Source organism: Coregonus clupeaformis, chromosome 5 (assembly GCF_020615455.1).
Source record: "Coregonus clupeaformis isolate EN_2021a chromosome 5, ASM2061545v1, whole genome shotgun sequence".
NCBI classification, from domain to species: domain Eukaryota; kingdom Metazoa; phylum Chordata; class Actinopteri; order Salmoniformes; family Salmonidae; genus Coregonus; species Coregonus clupeaformis.
The window spans coordinates 23,561,451-23,581,690 of NC_059196.1; the positions used below are offsets into that span (position 1 = coordinate 23,561,451).

The 20,240-nt window shown below is 44.8% G+C and overlaps 2 protein-coding genes across 2 annotated transcripts; both read right to left on the bottom strand.

Annotated features, from left to right (window-relative positions):
* Nucleotides 1–173: 173 nt before the first annotated feature.
* On the bottom strand, nucleotides 174–4,807 carry LOC121565432 (tripartite motif-containing protein 59). The gene is made up of 5 exons (XM_041876096.2): nucleotides 4,613–4,807; nucleotides 2,219–2,553; nucleotides 1,877–2,098; nucleotides 1,567–1,776; nucleotides 174–1,484 (listed from the first exon to the last, which is right to left on the bottom strand). The coding sequence occupies exons 2-5, from the start codon at nucleotides 2,471–2,473 to the stop codon at nucleotides 876–878; spliced, it is 1,296 nt and encodes a 431-aa protein (XP_041732030.1). The 5' UTR covers nucleotides 2,474–2,553; nucleotides 4,613–4,807; the 3' UTR covers nucleotides 174–875.
* A 471-nt stretch (nucleotides 4,808–5,278) lies between these two features.
* Nucleotides 5,279–20,165, bottom strand: LOC121565418 (importin subunit alpha-3-like). Its single transcript, XM_041876095.2, has 17 exons — nucleotides 19,947–20,165; nucleotides 17,498–17,542; nucleotides 17,063–17,152; nucleotides 15,360–15,389; nucleotides 15,214–15,266; nucleotides 14,779–14,874; nucleotides 14,363–14,448; nucleotides 14,087–14,173; nucleotides 13,774–13,943; nucleotides 11,134–11,178; nucleotides 10,830–10,961; nucleotides 8,998–9,126; nucleotides 8,232–8,336; nucleotides 8,045–8,116; nucleotides 7,773–7,935; nucleotides 7,547–7,641; nucleotides 5,279–7,433 (listed from the first exon to the last, which is right to left on the bottom strand). Exons 1-17 carry the CDS (start codon nucleotides 20,013–20,015, stop codon nucleotides 7,335–7,337), a joined length of 1,566 nt encoding a protein of 521 aa, XP_041732029.1. The 5' UTR covers nucleotides 20,016–20,165; the 3' UTR covers nucleotides 5,279–7,334.
* Nucleotides 20,166–20,240: the final 75 nt, after the last annotated feature.

A 20,240-nucleotide genomic window follows, 5' to 3' on the forward strand; every position in this document is an offset into this window, starting at 1 on the left:
TGAGAAATTATATGGATTTCATGCCTCATTGACAATTCTAGCAAGCACTGGTTATGCAACAAACCTACTGAACCACTTCCAAGTGCTAATGCAATACAATCTCTGGAGCAACACTCAATCCACTCCTGAGATGGAGACTTATCCCGTCCACCCATTAATTTAATTCTGACAGGTATCACAAGATTATTTATTTGAAGAGACATTTTGAAGTACACACATTGTAGTTGACTTATAGAAAATCAGTACTTGATTTAACAGAAGGCTTTTCTGGTGAAGGTTAAATAGCTGGAGTAAAATGTAACAGTCGTATAGTATTTCTTACAGTACACAGCATGTAGAGCTCTAGAATGTCTTTGAAAAAGCTGTGCATAAGGTTAAGGCATATTGGCTTGCAAAATGTCAAGTATTTTTAAGGCTAATAATTATATATACCCGTCCGGCTCAGTTGGTAGAGCATTGCACTTGCAACGCCAGGGTTGTGGATTCGATTCCCATGGGGGACCAGTACGAATGAAAATGTATGCACTCGCTACTGTAAGTAGCTCTGGATAAGAGCATCTGCTAAATGACTAAAATGTAAACAACTGCTTCCAATCTGCTGAATGCATTTCATGGTTTTTCACTTTCTGGTACATGAGGCAGTATATTCCTGTGATAAGCTTTATCTGGGGTCCGGGTTAGTCCCAGAAGTAACGCCTGTGTTTTCTGTCAACTGTATCCTGCTGCATCAGGAATTTTCCAATCAATAGGCACAGTTAGCATGAATTCCCAACCAAAACCAAAGTGTAACGGGTGACATTAAGACCTTACATCACCAGGTGGTGCTGTCATGAGGAGCTGGGGTCCTTCCTGAAGTGAAGACCCATGTCTTTTTGTCAGTAGCTGAAGGTCTTGTAGAGGGATGCCATCTGCTGGTAGGTGTTCTCCCCCAGTGTGGAGAGGGCAGAGCTGTACCTACACACCACCTCACCTGTCTGTGCATACAGGAAGCTTGCTGTCTCCCATAGTGAGGTGGTCAGTTCGCTGCTCAGGCCGTGCACCATCTGACTGAGCTGGGACAGCAGGGAGAAGCCCAGAGATGCTCCCCCAACAGGATTCACCCACACTGCCACCAGGAGCAGCAGCAGCCCCAGGAGCACCACAGGGGGAGTGGGCTGGAGCTGCAGCCACAGATCCTGGACCCAGCCTCCAGGGTGACTCCCTGCTTCTGTCCTAAGAACCGTCTCCAGAATGGTGGGCTTGGCACAGCAGAAGACCTGAGGCACCGGCCCTTCATCCAGCCCTCCGATGGTCACCCCCGCCCAGTGCTGTTCCAGGTACTCAGCAGCACGGGGTGTGATGGAGAGGGATGTGACTTTGGGCAGGGGGGCATTTACCAGCGCCTCCACCCTCTCCCGGAACATGTACACCTTCTCCAGGAAGACCAGCGGCGAGTCTTCGTCCTCCACGGCCGAGCCCAGAGACAACAAGTCCAGCTGCTCCTCCTGTGGGGAAGGCACCATAATATACAATCAATGGTGAGGAAGTAATGTCATGACAACAACACCGACCCCAGGCTATCCTTACCTGCAGCTCCTTCAGCCTCTGGATGAGTGGATCGTAGGTCAGCGACATCTCCACGCTTGCGGTGTCCAGGGCCCCCATGAAAGCCTCTTTCTTCCTGGCAAGCACCAGCTCCAGCCCCTGGAAGTACTGTTCCACAGCCTGCCGGTCCTGCCTCACTAGGCCCTCACAGCTGGCCTTCTCCTGCTCCAGCAGCTCCCCCAGCTCACACACCTTCAGGAAATAACACTTCAGGTAAACTATCCAGAAGACTACAAAATAAATTGGTCAAATGCATTAAATCCATTATTACTGGTAAATAAACATAAATCACCTCTGCCCAGCGGTGGTCTGAGAGCCTCCCCAGCAGGTGAGCGGGCGCCTGCCTTTCCCTGATGAAGGCTGCCTGCAGGTCATCGATGGGGTGGCCCTGGTGCTGGCCCACTGTTAGGCAGAAGCCACAGATGAGCTGGCGGTCCTGGACACAGTAGACGTTGAGGGGCTGTCGGTGGTGCTCAAGGCAGGAGGGGGGCCGTGGTTGGCTGTCCTTCTGGAACTGACAGGTACATTTGGGAATAAAATAAATTCTATACCTCTTCATTATACTGTACCCTATAAAGATATGCCCCAATGTGACTATGCCCTAAGATCAAATAAAAAAGTATTAAACGGTTACCTTCTCAATGATGGCGCGGAGGGAGACATTTATGGGCAATGCGTCAACACCCGTTGGCGGGAGCTCTACCACACTGCGGCAGTTGGGGCACTTGAGTGGGAGCCGCAGCGGACGCCAGATGGAGTAGATGGCAGAGACTTGGAGTACGTTGTCCAGGCAGGACTTACAGAAGGTGTGGGAGCAGGGCAGGACCCGAGGATCAGTGAAGAGGGAATAGCACACCGAACATGTCAGGTCCTCCTCTAGGTTCTCCATACTGGGGTGGGGTTATGGGAAAAATGAGGCTCTGTGTACCTGGCTTGTTGCTGCCCTCGCAATTCAATGCATCGTTTAGCCTGTAATTGGAAGAGCAGACATCACTTGAGTGTTCTAAATCAAGAGTGAAGTTCAATGGTTTGAGTTGTCCTGACAAACCCACTTGGGCTTAATATTTGCAATCTAATTGTTGGTGATGAGTGAGTGTTAGGTTCATCATAATGATTCATCAACAGTTACACATGGGTGGAGTCGCTTCATGACAACCTGCAAAGTTTAGTGGCCGACTTCTGTGAACTACTAGCATATTTACATGACAGAGTGCCAAAACGGGTACCTCCAAACCTGGACAGCAGTGGATGATTACTTCACACCGGATGACTCCCACCTCACTGCTAGAAGCTATTTCAGTTTGACCGGATGATCAGCAGTTTCTACTGTCTCGGTCTAACCCATGTATAGGTTTGTAGGGCACTACAATTATTGCCACTTGCACATTGCTCTGCTGCATACATCATACATAACGAATAAGGCTGGTTGACTGAGATGAACAACACAGAGCCACATGAGAATTGTTTCAGGACAATAATTCATTCAAATGGGGATGCAATATGGTTAGAGTAATAGTGTTACATACAGGGCCGGCTCTAGCCTTTTGGGGATCCTAAGCGATATTTGGTTGGGGGGCCCCCCCACCAAGCGGGCAAAATAAATAGTGGCCCTCTTTACAGCAGAGAGAAACTTACATTTTAAGTTAATTTCCTGCAATTCTACATATTTTGCCATGGGGCGTATAGACAATGTTGCTGTTTTAAAGCACGTTTTTTGCAGTTCTAAACATTTTGCCATGGGGCGGAGAGAAAATTTAGCAATTGTATAACAAATGTCATGCAATTCTACTCGGTTTGCAACGGGGTAGAGACATTTTTGGAGTTTTAAAGCTAATTTCCTGCAATTCTACACATTTTTTCCATGACTTATGCCATGATATCTGCGTGAGAGTGACTAGCTAAATCAATGGGGGGCCCCTGGGCATGTGCCCTGCGTGCTCGGTCGGTATTCGGCCATGATTACTACAAGTTTAGATAACTGGCTAGGCTAATTTGCCACTATAAAAATTGTTAGCTGCTTGGCTTATTGAGTGTCTGTCAGTGACTGACAAAACAATAAAACTGGTGATTCAAAACCAAATTTCGAACTTGCACCTTGTGTATTCTACTATTCTAACTTTCAACAGTAAATTGAGAACCAAACAGTTCCTAAAAAAAAAAAGAAAACGGATGAGGGCCCTAAGCACCGCTTATGTCGCAAGCCGGTCCTGGTTACATAATGACCAAATAGTGGTTTTCCTGGGACAGGTTGCCCGACTACAGTATAATGCAGTCGGTTTGGCTAGTGTACTGCAATTGCCTGAAATGTAACAGAACAAATAAGTCAAGGAAACACTTAAAAATCCAACTACCAGAGATCAAGGCTACTAATACTGTATTACATTGATAATGTGGGGGTTTGCAAGAGCCCACTCATTTTGGTGGCAGGCTGCACTAAACTGTACAAGAGCCGTTTGTTCATTTGGCACCTCAGGTTAGATTGCAGACAGGTAGATGCTCACGTAATGCTCCCAAAACCTGAGTGGCACTATTCTTGCTGAAATAATAACATGATCATGACAGCTGTCTGACCAGGTCTATAATGATATTTCGCCTGAAGGTGTTTTGAGATTAATTTGTGAAATTTAATTTGTTTTTTTTACCTTCCTATTTGTGCGGCACTGTTGACAATGCACAACAATAGACATAGCTTGTAACATAGCCTATAACATGGACTTCGTGCACACGCCTATATTTCTTCCATAAATAATATATTTCTCAATCAACAAAATAAAACAAAAGCCTGAAGACACTTTTAAAACGCTGCGGAGCTGCCGGAAGTGTTTGCATTTGAAAGAAAACAACCGTGATGCCACTATCTGCCTGACACAGCTGGTTAGTCGGGCTGCATTTCAACGACGCTACTGCGCATTTTTTTTTATATCAAAAACTCACACTGTTGCAAACTTGTTAATAGATACGATTGATAAAGCATAGGTTTTTAAATTCACAAAGTACAGTATGTCTTTGTTATTTTCAAAACACTCACCGATGCCCGGACTTCGAAAATACATGCCGAAGATTCACCTCTTGCTCGCGACCTGTCCTCCGTCTGGTACTTGATTATAGTACAGTGCGCATGCGAATTACAACAGCCTTTTTCCAATCATGTGCCTCTAAGAAATTTCAATCAAGTGCACTGTTACAAAGTAACCGCGGATGGGGGTGTAGCGAGATACCCAATGCCTGGACGATTCTCTTCTCATCACTGATCTTGGAGGGAAAAAAACGTACACAAAAAACTTGGAAATCAATCAATCCGCTATCATTAACAATGGACAAATCTAATGATTTATTGATATGGCATGGGCAACCGAGAAACACTAATTGATACAAATTAAGGGCAAGTAATAATGCAGGCCCTAGGGATTGGGGTGCGAGCATGCGGGTCTGGGCAGATGAGATGTAGGTAGTCATTGTTTGGTGTTTGTATGTACACGTTCGTATATGGAGTAAAACATATTTTAAAAAAGTAAGGTCAGTATCAGAGATACATTTATTTCACCATAGCACAGCATCAAGGACGTTCTTTTTGACAAAGATAATGAAATGCTGCAAATGACAGATCAACCTAAATGAGACTGCAGAGGTAACAGGCATAAGCCTACAATATACATGAACCATTGAAAGACACGACAAAAACAGACCATACCTGTGGGTTTCACTATTTATTTTCTTGATTTCAACCTAGCCTGTAGATCCAACTCAACAGGTTAACCACCATTTCTTCCATTTCATTTTTTAAAATTTGAAACCACATATTTCCTAACAAGGAATGCTGAAAAAAAAAAAAAAAAAAAAACTATGATGACCACAAAGTGTAATCAATTTATACAGTGTTTTTGAAATTAACAAAGAAAAATGGGGGAATATTGGGCACCTAAATGGAAAACAGGGGGCAGGAGCAAGGGTTTGGGAGGTACAGCAAACTTGTTCATGACTCTTCTTAGGTCAAGGAATAAGGCTCAACATTTATCATTGAGCCACCCTGTCGAGGCTAGGGGGTCCAATCCCTGTGATACTTACCTTAGCAACTCAGGGGTGCCTCAAAAGCAGAGGCAGAATAATTATTGCCCCTCCTAATTATAATTTTTCTTCAAATTCCCTAAAATGGCTCAACATGAGTTGATCATGGCTACTACTGAATATAACACAAAAATTGTGGTTGGATGATGCATATTGTTGAAGGTGTTAGCAGGTCTGATTTGAGTCTAACCCCACCTTTTGAAAGACTTCAGGCCTCTCACTCTGCAGTACATGTGCAAATCTGTTCAGATTTATCTTCAAATCAGAAACTTAAGTCAGTAGGGGGAGACATGTAACATTTAAACAGCACAGTTTACAAAAAAAATGAAAATTACACTGTTATAGTTTAGTACATGCAAAGGTTATGAGTCAAAGTTACATAAAATGGCAATTTTTCATTTCCCCTTGTGATAAGTCAATGCTCAAAGCTATGGCAACAATACTGCAAAGCAGTGATTTTTGCTTCAAGAGAAAGAAAAAACATTAAATCATGCTAGGGGAGTATAGAAGTCATTTGGTTGACAATAATGATGTCAGAATTTCACAGCATCAAACCCATATCTGGTGCAAAGGTATGGCTATTGTGGGAAGGTGGAATATGATCCTTATCAATCACATTTACATAAGCAATGAAAGTAAAAGCAGAAAATAAAATTAGTACACACTGGATGTGAAAAGAAAAGCCACCAAATGCATCTTAATACAATGCACCCACTGCTCCACCTGCCAATAGCATTGTCCAGTGTCAATTAATACTAACTTAATAAAAATTAAAACAAACAAAACCCTTGTGATGACATTTTTTTTCATTTCCATAGTTCTTCCTTTCAGGGATTCGTATCGGCCTCTTTAAAAGGCAGAATTTATTTTTGTATTTTCCTTCGTTTACGCTTCTCGGTTTTGTTACTCTTATGTTGTATGCATTTTGTTTCTCTCTGCATGCGTTCACATCCAGTCTTCTTGCACACTCCAGACACGCACGCACACACGCCACTCGTCCATTCTCTCGCACACACGACGCTGGACTCTGGCCCTGCCCACCGCTGCGGGGGAGGGGGGGGAGACGCCCCATCGAGGGCCTCTGGTTGGAGGAGATGAGCCTGGCTCCTCAGCACTGAGTCCAGACATTCATACACAATGGGTCCATTCACACACACGTCTGATGGCGTGGCCGATTGGGGGATGGGCGCACAGGAGGTGGAGCCCCCTCCGGTCGGAGGACCGCAGAATTGTCATATGGTTCATCTTACGCTTGTTTTGTTGGTTTTCCTTTTGTGTTTGATTTATTGCCTCAATTTCTTGATTTTGATGTATTTGGTTCTCCCCGGGCTGACATCGCGTTTGTCGTCATTGTAGTAGTTTTCCGTTTTTTGTCGACAGCTCCAATAACATGGAAGTTATTCGGCATGTCTCAACGCATTCGATGTAGATGTTTGTTTTTTGCAACATGTAGCCACTCACTCACACCCACTCGCCATCTCAAACTTCATTTGGGCTGGTTCCCCTGGAATGCCAAACGAAATCCACACATTTTCTCTCAGATAAGATGCAGCCACGGATCCCACGAGCCAAGCACAATGGATCTAATTTCTCTCACACTCTTTCGCTCTCTTTCTCTCCTAATTTGTTTTATGTTGAACAGAGTGCTGCATCGCAAACAAAACTCCGGACTCCCGAGATGCCTTCTAGAACTGGAACCCCTCTGCTGGCACGTTGGTGGAGGAGTTGAAGCCGTACGTTCCCCCCTGGATCGCCTCCGGAACCAGGCTGGAGTCTTCATCAATCTGAACATGAGACAATAACAACTCAATCATCTATACAAATAAGCCATTCCACACAATTTAGTATGCAGTACCTTCCCCAACCAAGACATGACCATATTAGAGCTCTGACTAACGTCATCAGATGAGAAGAACTGATCAATTATTTCATAGGCCAGTTTATAGATGTCTTCATTCTCATGATTCTGGAGCTGCTCCACCTTCTCCAGACCTGAGGGGCGGGGAAGAGTGAGAGATGGTTCAGCAGTCAAATCTATACAGCCACTATACACTATACTTCAACATGAACAGTTGGGAGGTACAATGACGTTTGAAAGGTAACTGAGTGGGCTGGGCTCTCACCTCCACACTCCTCGATGAGGTTGGCGATGGTCTCAGCCTCGTCATCGGCCATCTTGAGGATGTTGCTGAGGCCGTCCAGGACCACCTGCACCACCTGAGCATCCTTCACTGTCAGCAGGTTACAGAAGGGAGGGATCACCTTCTGCTGGATCAGGTACGCCACCTACAGGACCGGAAGAGAAGGGTCATCTTGAGGGTTTACAAAATACATGATAAAAAAGTGGGAATTCGAGTGTATGGATGTGAGGTGGGTAGGCCTCAGTTGAGCTCACCTGGTCCTTCCTCCCGCTAATTGTCAGGTTGCTGATGGCCCAGGCTGCTTCTTTCTGTGTTCCAAAGTCTCCCTACAAAAACATTTGAATTAATATTTCACCAATATGATATTCTCATTACTGCTTCATTTTGTGCGAGAGAAAGCTCTGATGAGATGAATGAAGCAGTGAAAGTGATGAAACAGACCTTGTCCAGAAGGTGGATGATCATGGGTACCAGGTTGGCGTCGATGACGGCCTGCACCTGCTGCTGGTTGCCTGCGGTGATGTTGGACAGGAACCACACTGCCTCCTGCAGGACAGGAGAAGAAACAGCTGCATTCAGTCTGCGACTACTCCTTCAAGTGTTGTGTGAGAGGCAGGGCTTACAGAGACTGAATAAGCAGTCAGTGTGTGCGCTAGAGTGTGTGCATGTGTGTCAGGAGGATTGCAGAAATGGTGAGAAGTTCACACATGGAATTCAAAAGGTGTGGACTGAGCTAGATCAGACTCCAGGGGCCTGCTCAGAGCTGTGGCCCCTGGTCGAGATGGGGTGCTGGGGGCGGGGTAGGGGCGGTCGTGAGGCCCTAATCATTGGCTCAGTCACTGAGGGAGGGAGGGGCCTCTGAGTAACAGGCCTCAGATGCACTCCGATATCAGCAGAGACCCATGGGTCTTCAGCGCCCACTATCCTTCACCCAGAAATACTACACACAAACACACTCACATCTCACACTCTACCCACTATCCCAGACCATCCCAAAATCTACTCAAAACTGCAATTTCCATCAGCTTCTTGAAGTCTCCTTGATCCAGCTCTTCCATGATGCGAGTACCTAACTAATAGTTATATCCCCATTCACTGTCATTCATACTAGCACCATGTCTCTGATATCATCACTTCTAGCATGATCAGTCACACTGACACACCTGTTGTGCTGTGGCAAGTTGAAGCAGTGCGGAGTGTGTTTTACCTTGTTGATCTTCTCCTTGGGGTGTGTGAGGAGAGAGGGGAAGTGTCCCAGGGCGTCACAGTTGAGCACCACCTGGGTCTGTTCATCTGTTCCAGTCACTATGTTGCCCACCGCCCGCAGAGCAGCCGTCTAGAGAGAAACACACACAATCAAGTTCCACATAGCAGTCAATACAAACACTCCAAGCATCAACGAACATTCATTCAACTAACTAAAGTAAGCAAACCAACCACCACCCAAAGAATGATTGAGTATGAATATCAGCACAGTAACCACCAGCCAAGGTATCAGGGCCAGGAGTAAGACCCATTCAAGTCCTGAGCAGTATCATCTGTAGGGTCAACTAGGGCTGGGCGGTATACCACATTTTACGATATACTGGTATTGATGCACGGACCGGTTTGGGTTTTTACTTTACGTTCTATAAAGGTATGTTAAATGTGATATGCCGTGTGTAACATCCATTTTTATAGTTTACATTGCTACTTGAGTCATCTTTCTCCACTAGCGTTCTATAATTACACTATTAGTTTGTGTTACATCTGCAAACAGCTAGGTCGTCTTTTCTTAGCAAGTTGGGCCTAAATCTTGTTAGCTGCTAATGCTAATCGCTAGCTAGCTGGCTAGCTAATAAATATACGGAATCAGAGAACGTAATTAGCTATGCAGCCTGATAATACCAGTGATGGTATACATAAATCAGCATGTTGTTTGTGCAACAGTATCTTCTAAATCAAAAACGAATATGCGAAGCATGAAGTAGCTAAGAGAAAACATTCAATGTAGCCAAAGATTACAGGGTCCCCTAGGAAACAACACTTTGGTTCCTTCCCTGTCACAATAACTCCTCCCAGGCATTTTAATTCATTGTCATGTCAAAAACTATATTCAAAGTTCCCACTATCATATTCTAACTAGAATTAGAATAATCATTCTATTTCCATTATTCCAACAGTTCACCCAAGTGTTTTGCTCTAAATCGCAAGTCAAATCACAATTGAAACATTCTGTTAAAAATAAGGCCTAGATTGTTTGCCCATATTGTGCAGCCATACATGGCAGTATGGAAATAATCTCAAATGAGTGCAGATAATAAAGAAATTGATAAATGATGAATTGAACAGTATAAAACAATCAGAATGGAGAAAGACCCATTGAAATCACTTAGAATGTATGTGTTGCCACCTTAGGGTCACACACTACTCGAAGCGAATGTATAACTTTTGTAATTTTGTATTACTTTTTGTATACTGCGATATGATAATTTGGCCATAACGCCCAGCCCCAGGGTGAGCTCACCAACTGCATCATGGTAACTGAATTACACACACACACACCCACCCGGCCAGACAGGAACCCGTCTCAGGTCAAAACACTGCAGCTCAGGACAAGAGCTCTTCTCCTAACCCCTGCCCTGCCCTGCCCTAACTTTATCTAACCACCGCAGTGCACAGGTCTCCATGTACCTGACCGAAAACAACCCCTAGCCTCGCCCCCTTCATGTTTGCAGACCTGAAGGAAACTGATAGGGGTAAGCGATATGGTGATGGCTCTACCTATCCTTCTAATGAGCATAGAGAAGCCGCCGCCATATTGCTTACACACCTATCTGATTCCATCACATCTGCAAACCCAGCTATGGTAGGGCAACGGCTCAGTCCTTACAAAAGCAATCATTCCATTTGGTGGGCGTCTGTCTTCCTGAGCCCCACTGAGTAGGATGAAGCTGCTCCTAGATGCTGATCTACGGACAGTTTTGTGGTTAATGATGGGATTTGGGGAGGCTAAGCTGATCCTAGATCTGTCGCCCACAGGCATCTGTGTCTCCGTACCTGCACTTTGACCTCCTGGTGGCTAAGCAGGGGCACCAGGTTGGGCACAATGCCAGAGTCGATGACCATCTGAATCTGCTCATTGCCAGCGTCCGTCAGGTATGACAGAGCCCACACCGTGTCCACCAGGATCTACACACAGGGTCACAGGTCCCAAAAACAAAACATTCACTCATTCATCAACATATGGATCATGCATCAATATCTGCTTGTGGTTATTAATGGGGGAAATCAATATCAATGTCAACTTTTACTATTCGGGTTGTGTCTTTCTGAATACAATCAGTGATTCAGGAATACTCACATTAACATCAGTGTGGTGGATCAGCACACAGAGAGCTGGAAGTATCTGAGAGAAAAGAGGGAGGGAGAGAGCAAGATAGTCAGTGACAGAGATGCCAACAAAATGACAGGAATATTCCCACTAGAGATGTGACAAATGGACAATATTTATGTTTAAACATCCTTTTGGGGGGGGGGTCCAGTATAGGCAGGTCGGTCACCAGGCAGACAGAGTCAGAACCGTGCACTAGGCCCATCTATCGGCAATCAAATGCTCTCACAATTTTTTGGCCTTGCAATGTCTCGCAACTTCGGTAAAGCAGGGCCCATCATCAATTAATAGGCTAGGATATTGAGATGAGCGAGATGCAACACTGCTCTCTCACAGTATTTGCGCATGTGCACGGGTTCGCTTCACGCTGTTCACAGGGTGGTAGCCAGGGCACCAAAACAGCGGAGAAGTTGAGCCTTGCGCTTCAACGCTATTAGTTGTTGCAGAAATTGACCCACTATGCTGTTTACTTTCTGCATCTACTTCATATCACTGAGTCTACCTTTAAATTACACAACTTTATTAATTAATTCAACTTATATAGCACTATTCATTACATAAAGAAATCTCAAATGGATGTAAAGCAGCAAAAAACATAATTAATTATCCTGAGTTGATCAATGGTCAAGAGATTGAAGGTTGAGAAAGTTAATGGCTTGAGTGAGGTCAGCGGAGGGAGGAGGTGGTCAAAGGGGAGAGCCTTTATAGCCCATCGTCTAGTTAGGATATAACACTGAAAATAATGTTTTGTGATAACTACACTGTGATTTTTGTGGGGATAGAAAGCTAAAAAACATTGTTTTCGGTTAGGGATCTCCCACACCTTTTTTCTAAGGGGCTTATGGCAGTTTAGAGACATGGTCCAGTATTATTCAGCAGTGATACAGTGCCTTGCAAAAGTATTCATCCCCCTTGGCGTTTTTCCTATTTTGTTGCATTACAACCTGTAATTTAAATTGATTTTTATTTGGATTTCATGTAATAGACATACACAAAATAGTCCAAATTGGTCATGTGAAAAAAACTTGTTTCAAAAAATTCTACAAAATAAATAACGGAAAAGTGGTGCGTGCATATGTATTCACCCCCTTTGCTATGAAGCCCCTAAATAAGATCTGGTGCAACCAATTACCTTCAGAAGTCACATAATTAGTTAAATAAAGTCCACCTGTGTGCAATCTAAGTGTCACCTGTTCTGAAAGGCCCCAGGGTCTGCAACGCCACTAAGCAAGGGGCGGCACCATGAAGACCAAGGAGCACTCCAAACAGGTTAGAGACAAAGTTGTGGAGAAGTACAGATCAGGGTTGGGTTATAAAAATATCAAAAACTTTGAACATCCCACGGAGCACCATTAAATCCATTATTAAAAAATGGAAAGATTATGGTACCACAACAAATCTGCCAAGAGAGGGCCGCCCATCAGAACTCATGGACCAGGCAAGGAGGGCATTAATCAGAGAGGCAACAAAGAGACCAAAGATAACCCTGAAGGAGCTGCAAAGCTCCACAGCAGAGATTGGAGTATCTGTCCATAGGACCACTTTAAGCCGTACACTCCACAGAGCTGGGCTTTACAGAAGAGTGGCCAGAAAAAAGCCATTGCTTAAAGAAAAAAATAAGCAAACACGTTTGGTGTTCGCCAAAAGGCATGGGGGAGACTCCCCAAACATATGGAAGAAGGTACTCTGGTAAGATGAGACAAAATTTTTGCTTTTTGGCCATGAAGGAAAACGCTATGTCTGGTGCAAACCCAACACCTCTCATCACCCCGAGAACACCATCCCCATAGTGAAGCATGGTGGTGGCAGCATCATGCTGTGGGGATGTTTTTCATCAGTAGGGACTGGGAAACTGGTCAGAATTGAAGGAATGATGGATGGCGCTAAATACAGGGAAATTCTTGAGGGAAACCTGTTTGTCTTCCAGAGATTTGAGACTGGGATGGAGGTTCCCCTTCCAGCAGGACAACGACCCTAAGCATACGGCTAAAGCAACACTCGAGTGGTTTAAGGGGAAACATTTAAATGTCTTGGAATGGCCTAGTCAAAGCCCAGACCTCAATCCAATTGAGAATCTGTGGTATGACTTAAACATTGCTGTACACCAGCGGAACCCATCCAACTTGAAGGATCTGGAGCAGTTTTGCCTTGAAGAATGGGCAAAAATCCCAGTGGCTAGATGTGCCAAGCTTATAGAGACATACCCCAAGAGACTTGCAGCTGTAATTGCTGCAAAAGGTGTCTCTACAAAGTATTGACTTTGGGGGTGGGGTGGGTTGAATAGTTATGCACGCTCAAGTTCTGTTTTTTTGTCTTATTTCTTGTTTGTTTCACAATAAAACATATTTTGCATCTTCAAAGTGGTAGGCATGTTGTGTAAATCAATTGATACAACCCCCCAGGAGCCAGGAGGACAGACACAGATTGATACACACACCCCCTGTACACTACTGTACCGTACATAATGCTCAGGTTCAACAACACACTGACAGCCAGAGAGATTCAGATAAACAGACTAACAGAGACAGTTATTCCTGGATAGTATCCAAAGATCATTTTGCCAGGACAGATTGACCACGACCCAGGTGGCACACACACACCCTCTCTTACCTCCTGGATGGTCTCCATGGGTGGCGGTGGGTCCTTGTGGCGGCAGAGGTTGACCATGACCCAGGTGACGTTACGGAGGAAGGTGATGGGGATAGAGGGGCTGATGAAGGACAGCAGGGGCTTCACCACGCCCAGACTGATCACATAGTCCCTGCACTGGGGGCCGTCGCCTAGGAACAGACATACAGAACAGACGGTTTCACAAACACTCACCGATGATGCCTTGAGACAATCAGAGAATCCCTGAGCCATTCCCACAATCAGCCTCCATTGTTAGAGGGTCCAAGACACACAGAGAAGGATCCAGACTCACCTATGATGTTGCCCAGGGCCCAGACCGCCTGCTCACACACGTTCTGATGAGGAGAGTGCAGCAGCCTCAGGAACAGTGGCACAGCATCTGCAGGAGAAGAAATGCTCTAATTAATATTCAATAGCTAACTCCATCACCAAAGGCTAGAAATAATCTGCCTTTCAGGTGCACATAAACTACAAATCCAAGACCTGGTAGGCATAATGATCGAAAATCCCACCTAGCCCCCAGAGAGTACTGGCATTGGTTGCGCTGAGGTTGTGAGCTGGTACTTACTGGACTGGACCACTGCCTGAGTCTGCTCTGAGGTTCCTGAGGCAATGTTGGTCAAAGCCCAGGCAGCCTCAAACTGTAGAGATGGACTGGAGACGGAGGCAGAAGTGAGATGAGGCAGTAGAAAGAGAAAGGGTGGAGAGAGGAAGAGGGGAGGGATAGAGAGGGGGAAGAAATTGTGATGAAACAAGAAATGGAAAGGGTTGTTATTCCATCCGTCAGTGGTTATGACAATTCTCACATCTGATTATGAAAGATCCTGACACATTTGCATTGCAGCATACTTCCGTCATCATCTGAAGAGATCCATTCTCAGTACAGTGATGCTTAGCGTACATTCACTGCAGCAATACTTAGATCACAACCACTTGTGTTATGTAAGACACAGTATCTATAACACAAAGTAAAGTCCTGCTTACTTGTCATCTCTGTCCAGACAGTGCACCAGGATGGGTAGAATGCCAGACTTGATCAGGTCATCTATGGGAGGGTTACGGTCACTAGACAACAGCTTCCTGCAGGGAGAGAATGTCCATTATTCACACATATTTGCACTTAAGACACACCCAAACATAAAATAAAGGAATGTGTAATGTACACATCTGAGTTGTTGCACAACACCAGTGCTGTTGAGTACAGACATGACAACGCAATCTCACAATGATTACACAAGACCGGCAACAATGACACAGAACTAAGTCTAGCATGTTCGCCAGAAACCAATAAATAATTCATGGGCTATGCTCCAGAATCAGCCACTCCACAACATTCTAGAGATGGTTTTTGGAACCATGTTTGAGTGTGAATCACCATGGCAACCACCAGAGCCAGATGTAGGAGGAGAGAGTTCCTACCTTGCAGCCTGCACGGCACTCAGCTGAACTCCCTGGTTGTCACTGGTGGCATTCTGAAACAACAGCACACAGGAAATCACATACAGTGGAAGGAAATACATGTCTGTAAGAAATTTTTCAAAATTGTAAGTGTGAGATGCACTTACTTGTACTATTACTTCAAGAGAGGTGTTTTGCTGCAAGATAAAAGGAGGTACTTAGTTAGGGAACAATTTATTTTGCCGATGTCAAACACGGCCAGAGGGATCGTAATGTGTTTCTTTGCACTGTGGCCACACCTCAGGGTAATTAGTCAGGCCTTGGGAGGCAGTCCTGACTAGGAAAAACAAGTCAGAATGTCTGGAGACATCAGTCCCCGAGGAATGTCAACATGGGCCAAAATTTGTACATCACAAATCATTTTTAAAAATCTTAGAAAAGAACACAGTACAGTTGATAGTCATCCTATTTTTATCATGTTTTGTTCATATTTTATTGCAACAAGAGGTCCCCTCCCATTTGATTTGGATTGCATGTGGATATCTTTTAGCTAACAGTTCTAGGAACTCTATCTTTACCATAGACCTTGCTGTCTCTGCCGGGCCGGTTCCCCTCTCTCCACTGGGGTTCTCTGCCTCTAACCCTGTTACAGGGGCTGAGTCACTGGCTTGCTGGTGCTCTTTCATGCCGTCCCTAGGAGGGGTGCGTCACTTGAGTGGGTTGAGTTACTGACGTGATCTTCCTGTCTGGGTTGGCGCCCCCCTTGGTTTGTGCTGTGGTGGAGACCTCTGTGGGCTATACTCGGCCTTGTCTCAGGATTGTAAGTTGGTGGTTGAGGATATCCCTCTAGTGGTGCGGGGGCTGTGCTTTGGCAGAGTGGGTGGGGTTATATCCTTCCTGTTTGGCCCTGTCCGGGGTTTCTTCGGATGGGGCCACAGTGTCTCCGGACCGCTCCTGTCTCAGCCTCCAGTATTTATGCTGCAGTAGTTTATGTGTCGGGGGCTGGGGTTAGTTGGTTATACCTGGAGTACTTCTCCTGTCTTATCCAGTGTCCTGTGTGAATTTAAGTATGCTCTCTCTAATTCTCTCGTTCTCTCTTCTCTCTGAGAACCTGAGCCCTAGGACCATACGTCAGGACTACCGGGCATGCTGACACCTTGCTGTCCCCAGTCCGCCTGGCCTTGCTGCTATTCCAGTTTCAACTGTTCTGCCTGCGGTTACGAAACCCCTACCTGTCCCAGACCTGCTGTTTTCAACTCTTAATGATCGCATGAAAAGCCAACTGAGAGACCTGAGCCCTAGGACCATACGTCGGGACTACCGGCCGTGGTGACTCCTTGCTGTCCCCAGTCCGCCTGGCCTTGCTGCTATTCCAGTTTCAACTTTTCTGCCTGCGGTTATGGAACCCCTACCTGTCCCAGACCTGCTGTTTTCAACTCTTAATGATCGGCTATGAAAAGCCAACTGAGATTTATTCCTGATTATTATTTGACCATGCTTGTCACTTATGAACATTTTTGAACATCTTGGTATGGTTCTGTTATAATCTCCACCCGGCACAGCCAGAAGAGGACTGGCCACCCCTCATAGCCTGGTTCCTCTCTAGGTTTCTTCCTAGGTTTTGGCCTTTCTAGGGAGTTTTTCCTAGCCACCGTGCTTCTACACCTGCATTACTAGCTGTTTGGGGTTTTAGGCTGGGTTTCTGTACAGCACTTCGAGATATTAGCTGATGTACGAAGGGCTATATAAAATAAAATTGATTGATTGATTGATTGATAGATCTAAATCACCTGTTAATCCCTATCACATGAGTGATTACTTCAAGGAAGGAAGGAAAGAGGGACATAACAGAGGGCCAATCAGAACGTACCGATCTGAAGTCTCCGTCAGCATCAGAGTCTTCACAGATGTCCTCGTGGGGCACGTTTCTCCTCTTCAGCAGGTGTTCGTCCCTTTTGTTCTGCAGGGAGCAGGGCAAGACAGCTGTCTTAACGTACATGCATCAGCATGGCAACAGGCTTAACTATTAAACAGGCATTTTAAAGGGATCCTTCGGGATGCTAGCAGATACCCATAGATTTCCAGCCATTGTGCTAACGCTAGTTAGCATTGGCTCACAAAACTACCATCAGACTGGACACAGACATAAAAATGGTACCCACAAGTTCACCTGACTCTTGGGAAGTAGATAAAGGGTCTTATTGCCAAAATTCCGAAGTATCCCTTTAAACGCATCTTTGATAACCTGACAAATGCATTTGTATCTTGTCTGACATAGATTAAAGGAAAGAAGGTGAATGATTACCTTGCGGAGTTCCACCACCACCTCTGTCCTCTGTCTTCTCATCGTCTATAGGGGAGAAAACACATACATTAGCCTAGTACAAATATACACTGTATGTGTGCCTGATTGTGTGTTGATACTTCCACAATCCAAGCCCAAAACATAAATGAGATGTTTATCCTCCCAATATGATGAGATGACAGCATCCTATATATTTGTGCTTAGAGAGCTGGTCAGAGTCAGAATGTTCATTAGTTCCCATCCACAGTTTTGGATGGCACAGTGATAGAACCAGCCTGCCATACCACTGCCTGAAATCACCAGCTCACGCTCACATTATAACATGGACACCATTTAGATAGACTGACTTAACACAGATCTCAACTGCTCCACGGTTGGTGTTTTGTATCTTAGGGTTCATGTTAATATTGGGTGGTAATATGAGGGACCATTTTCAAGCACCTGATTGACAGACATTACATTTCTTATAAGGACTGATTAAGTAATTTGCTGTCATAAAATACTGGCCTTTGGCCATTTGTCATGATCGGATGATAGTGAAAGTATTAAGTTAAATTCTTCCTTCTGTCTAGAAAGGCCCTGCCCATTTCCTTCTCAGAAAATTCTAATATTCCCTCTCCACAGTGAAGTGAGAGACAGTTCATCACTAAACTATGAACAGCACTTCTATCATCATGTCTTGGTGTGACATAGCCTAGTTATGCATGTTAGCTGTTATGCAAGCAATATTCTTGTTTCCACCGCAAACAACGCCCCTGCCGTTGACCAGTCATTATGTCATCATTAAAAATAATCAGGCACTTCTTGTCAAACTGAATACAAAGACAACATGATTTCCTGACTATCTGTCTGAAACACCATAATACATACGCCTAGCTAGTATATGTCTTCCTATAATCTGTTCCCCTTGCCTATAATAATTTAGCTTCCACTAGTTTGAACTGAAAATGTTGTTAAATTGAAGAAGCCTTGGGTGTTGGTGTGGTGCCCTTGCACCCAGTCTGGAACGGTCTGGGGGGGGAATAGCTTTGGGACACAACATCGGGAGTCTGTATATTGGTTGTACTCCCCGAGTTGTGCATCATTCTGATGGCTGGCGACTTAAAATAACCCTACCACAAAGCCGGCTTCACCAAAAAACGTTTCCAGACAACAAATGCATGTGCATAATCTCTAGGAACTCTACATGTTGTGGTTAAGTTATTTTCTGTCGCCACCCAACAGAACGATTCACAACTCTGGGAGTCCAACCAATACACAGACCCCCGATGTGTCCAAACCTAGGGAAAACACTGGTTAGTATAATGTGACGTTAATGTTTAACTCTCCTACACTTGCAGGCTTTCCATCCATCTACCTCACAATGGCTATAACTTTCGTTATGTGTCTGCCAAGGCCTACAAAGGGGCCCTGACGACCAGCTAAATTCCGCCATCGTTTTGATAAGCTACGCTAGCAGGTTAGCTAGTAACCTAGCTAGCTACCAGCAACGCGTCCTGGCTAACTAGACATAATTAAATATCTGTAGTTAAGGAAGCTGATAACTAGTAAGAGGCTAACATTTACCATTACATTTGACACTTGGAGCAACTAACTACGAAGCTAAAGTTAATTGACAAACTCAGTTGGGTGGCTAACGTTAGCTAGCTAAATTAATCTAGCTAACGTTAGCTGACCAGTTAACATTAGTTAATATAGTTGAGGTTCTTACTGCGTAATTCTGTCTTTGAGGTCATTAGTTAGCTAGCCAAGCTGGCCAACGGTAGGTATCAGTTTTAAAATCTTACTGGCTACATTAATATAGCGTCTGATAATTGCGTGTAAATTAGTTGGCTAACTAACTACATGACATAGCTAGCAAGCTATAGTCGGGGAGAGGTGGTACATTATAGCTGGCTAGTTAACTACATACTTAGCTACCTAACGTTAGCTAATCCAAACCAGTCGTTAGAAAGGGATACGAATCTCGTTTAGTGAACCAAATTATCCCCCCGAAAATATGTGGTTAGGTATGTCAATTCCAAACCTCAACACCAAACTGGATAGGTTGTCTGACACAGCTACCCAACTACATTTCAGAGGACTGTCGAATAGCAAATATGGCTAGCTAGAACAGCGTGTTTGTCAGTGTGCCATTGCTATCACGGCCTGTAGTTAAATAGGTAGCTACCAGGTTAGCTTAGGATGGAACTGGAAGTCGTTTGCTAACTCGGTTAGCTTAGTTTGTTGGGGACGTTTCACGTGTTGAGGGTTACTTTTATTCAGGTTCAGAAAGTCGGGTGGATGGATATAAAGGCCTTGATCTATTTGACGATCAGATAAGGCCTGGTTTGGGCTAGGTGCAAAGTTCTAGATCCTTAAAATTACAAACGACGTCACACAGCGCAGCCCCAAGCAACAAAATATCGCATATGAAACCGGACCCCTCGACGGAATCAGAATACTTTACCTCCAAATCGCGACCCTTGTTCTTGAAATTCTTCAGCCGCTGGTTGTCTAGTTTCTCGTTGTCAGTCATGTTAGCAATTTTAGCTATGTTTTAACACCGTTTGAAATTAATTTGCTAGCCGCTACTCCTTTCAAGTTCTTTTTTTCAGGCCTTTCAGGTACGGGACTATTTTTTGTTGGTCTATCCGCGGTGCACACTGGGAATGCCGGTGTTAGAGGCACAGCCTCGCTCTGGCGTAGAAGGGTGGGGAATTCCCGTTATTGCTCACTCATTGGTCTTGCGAAAGAGGTTATT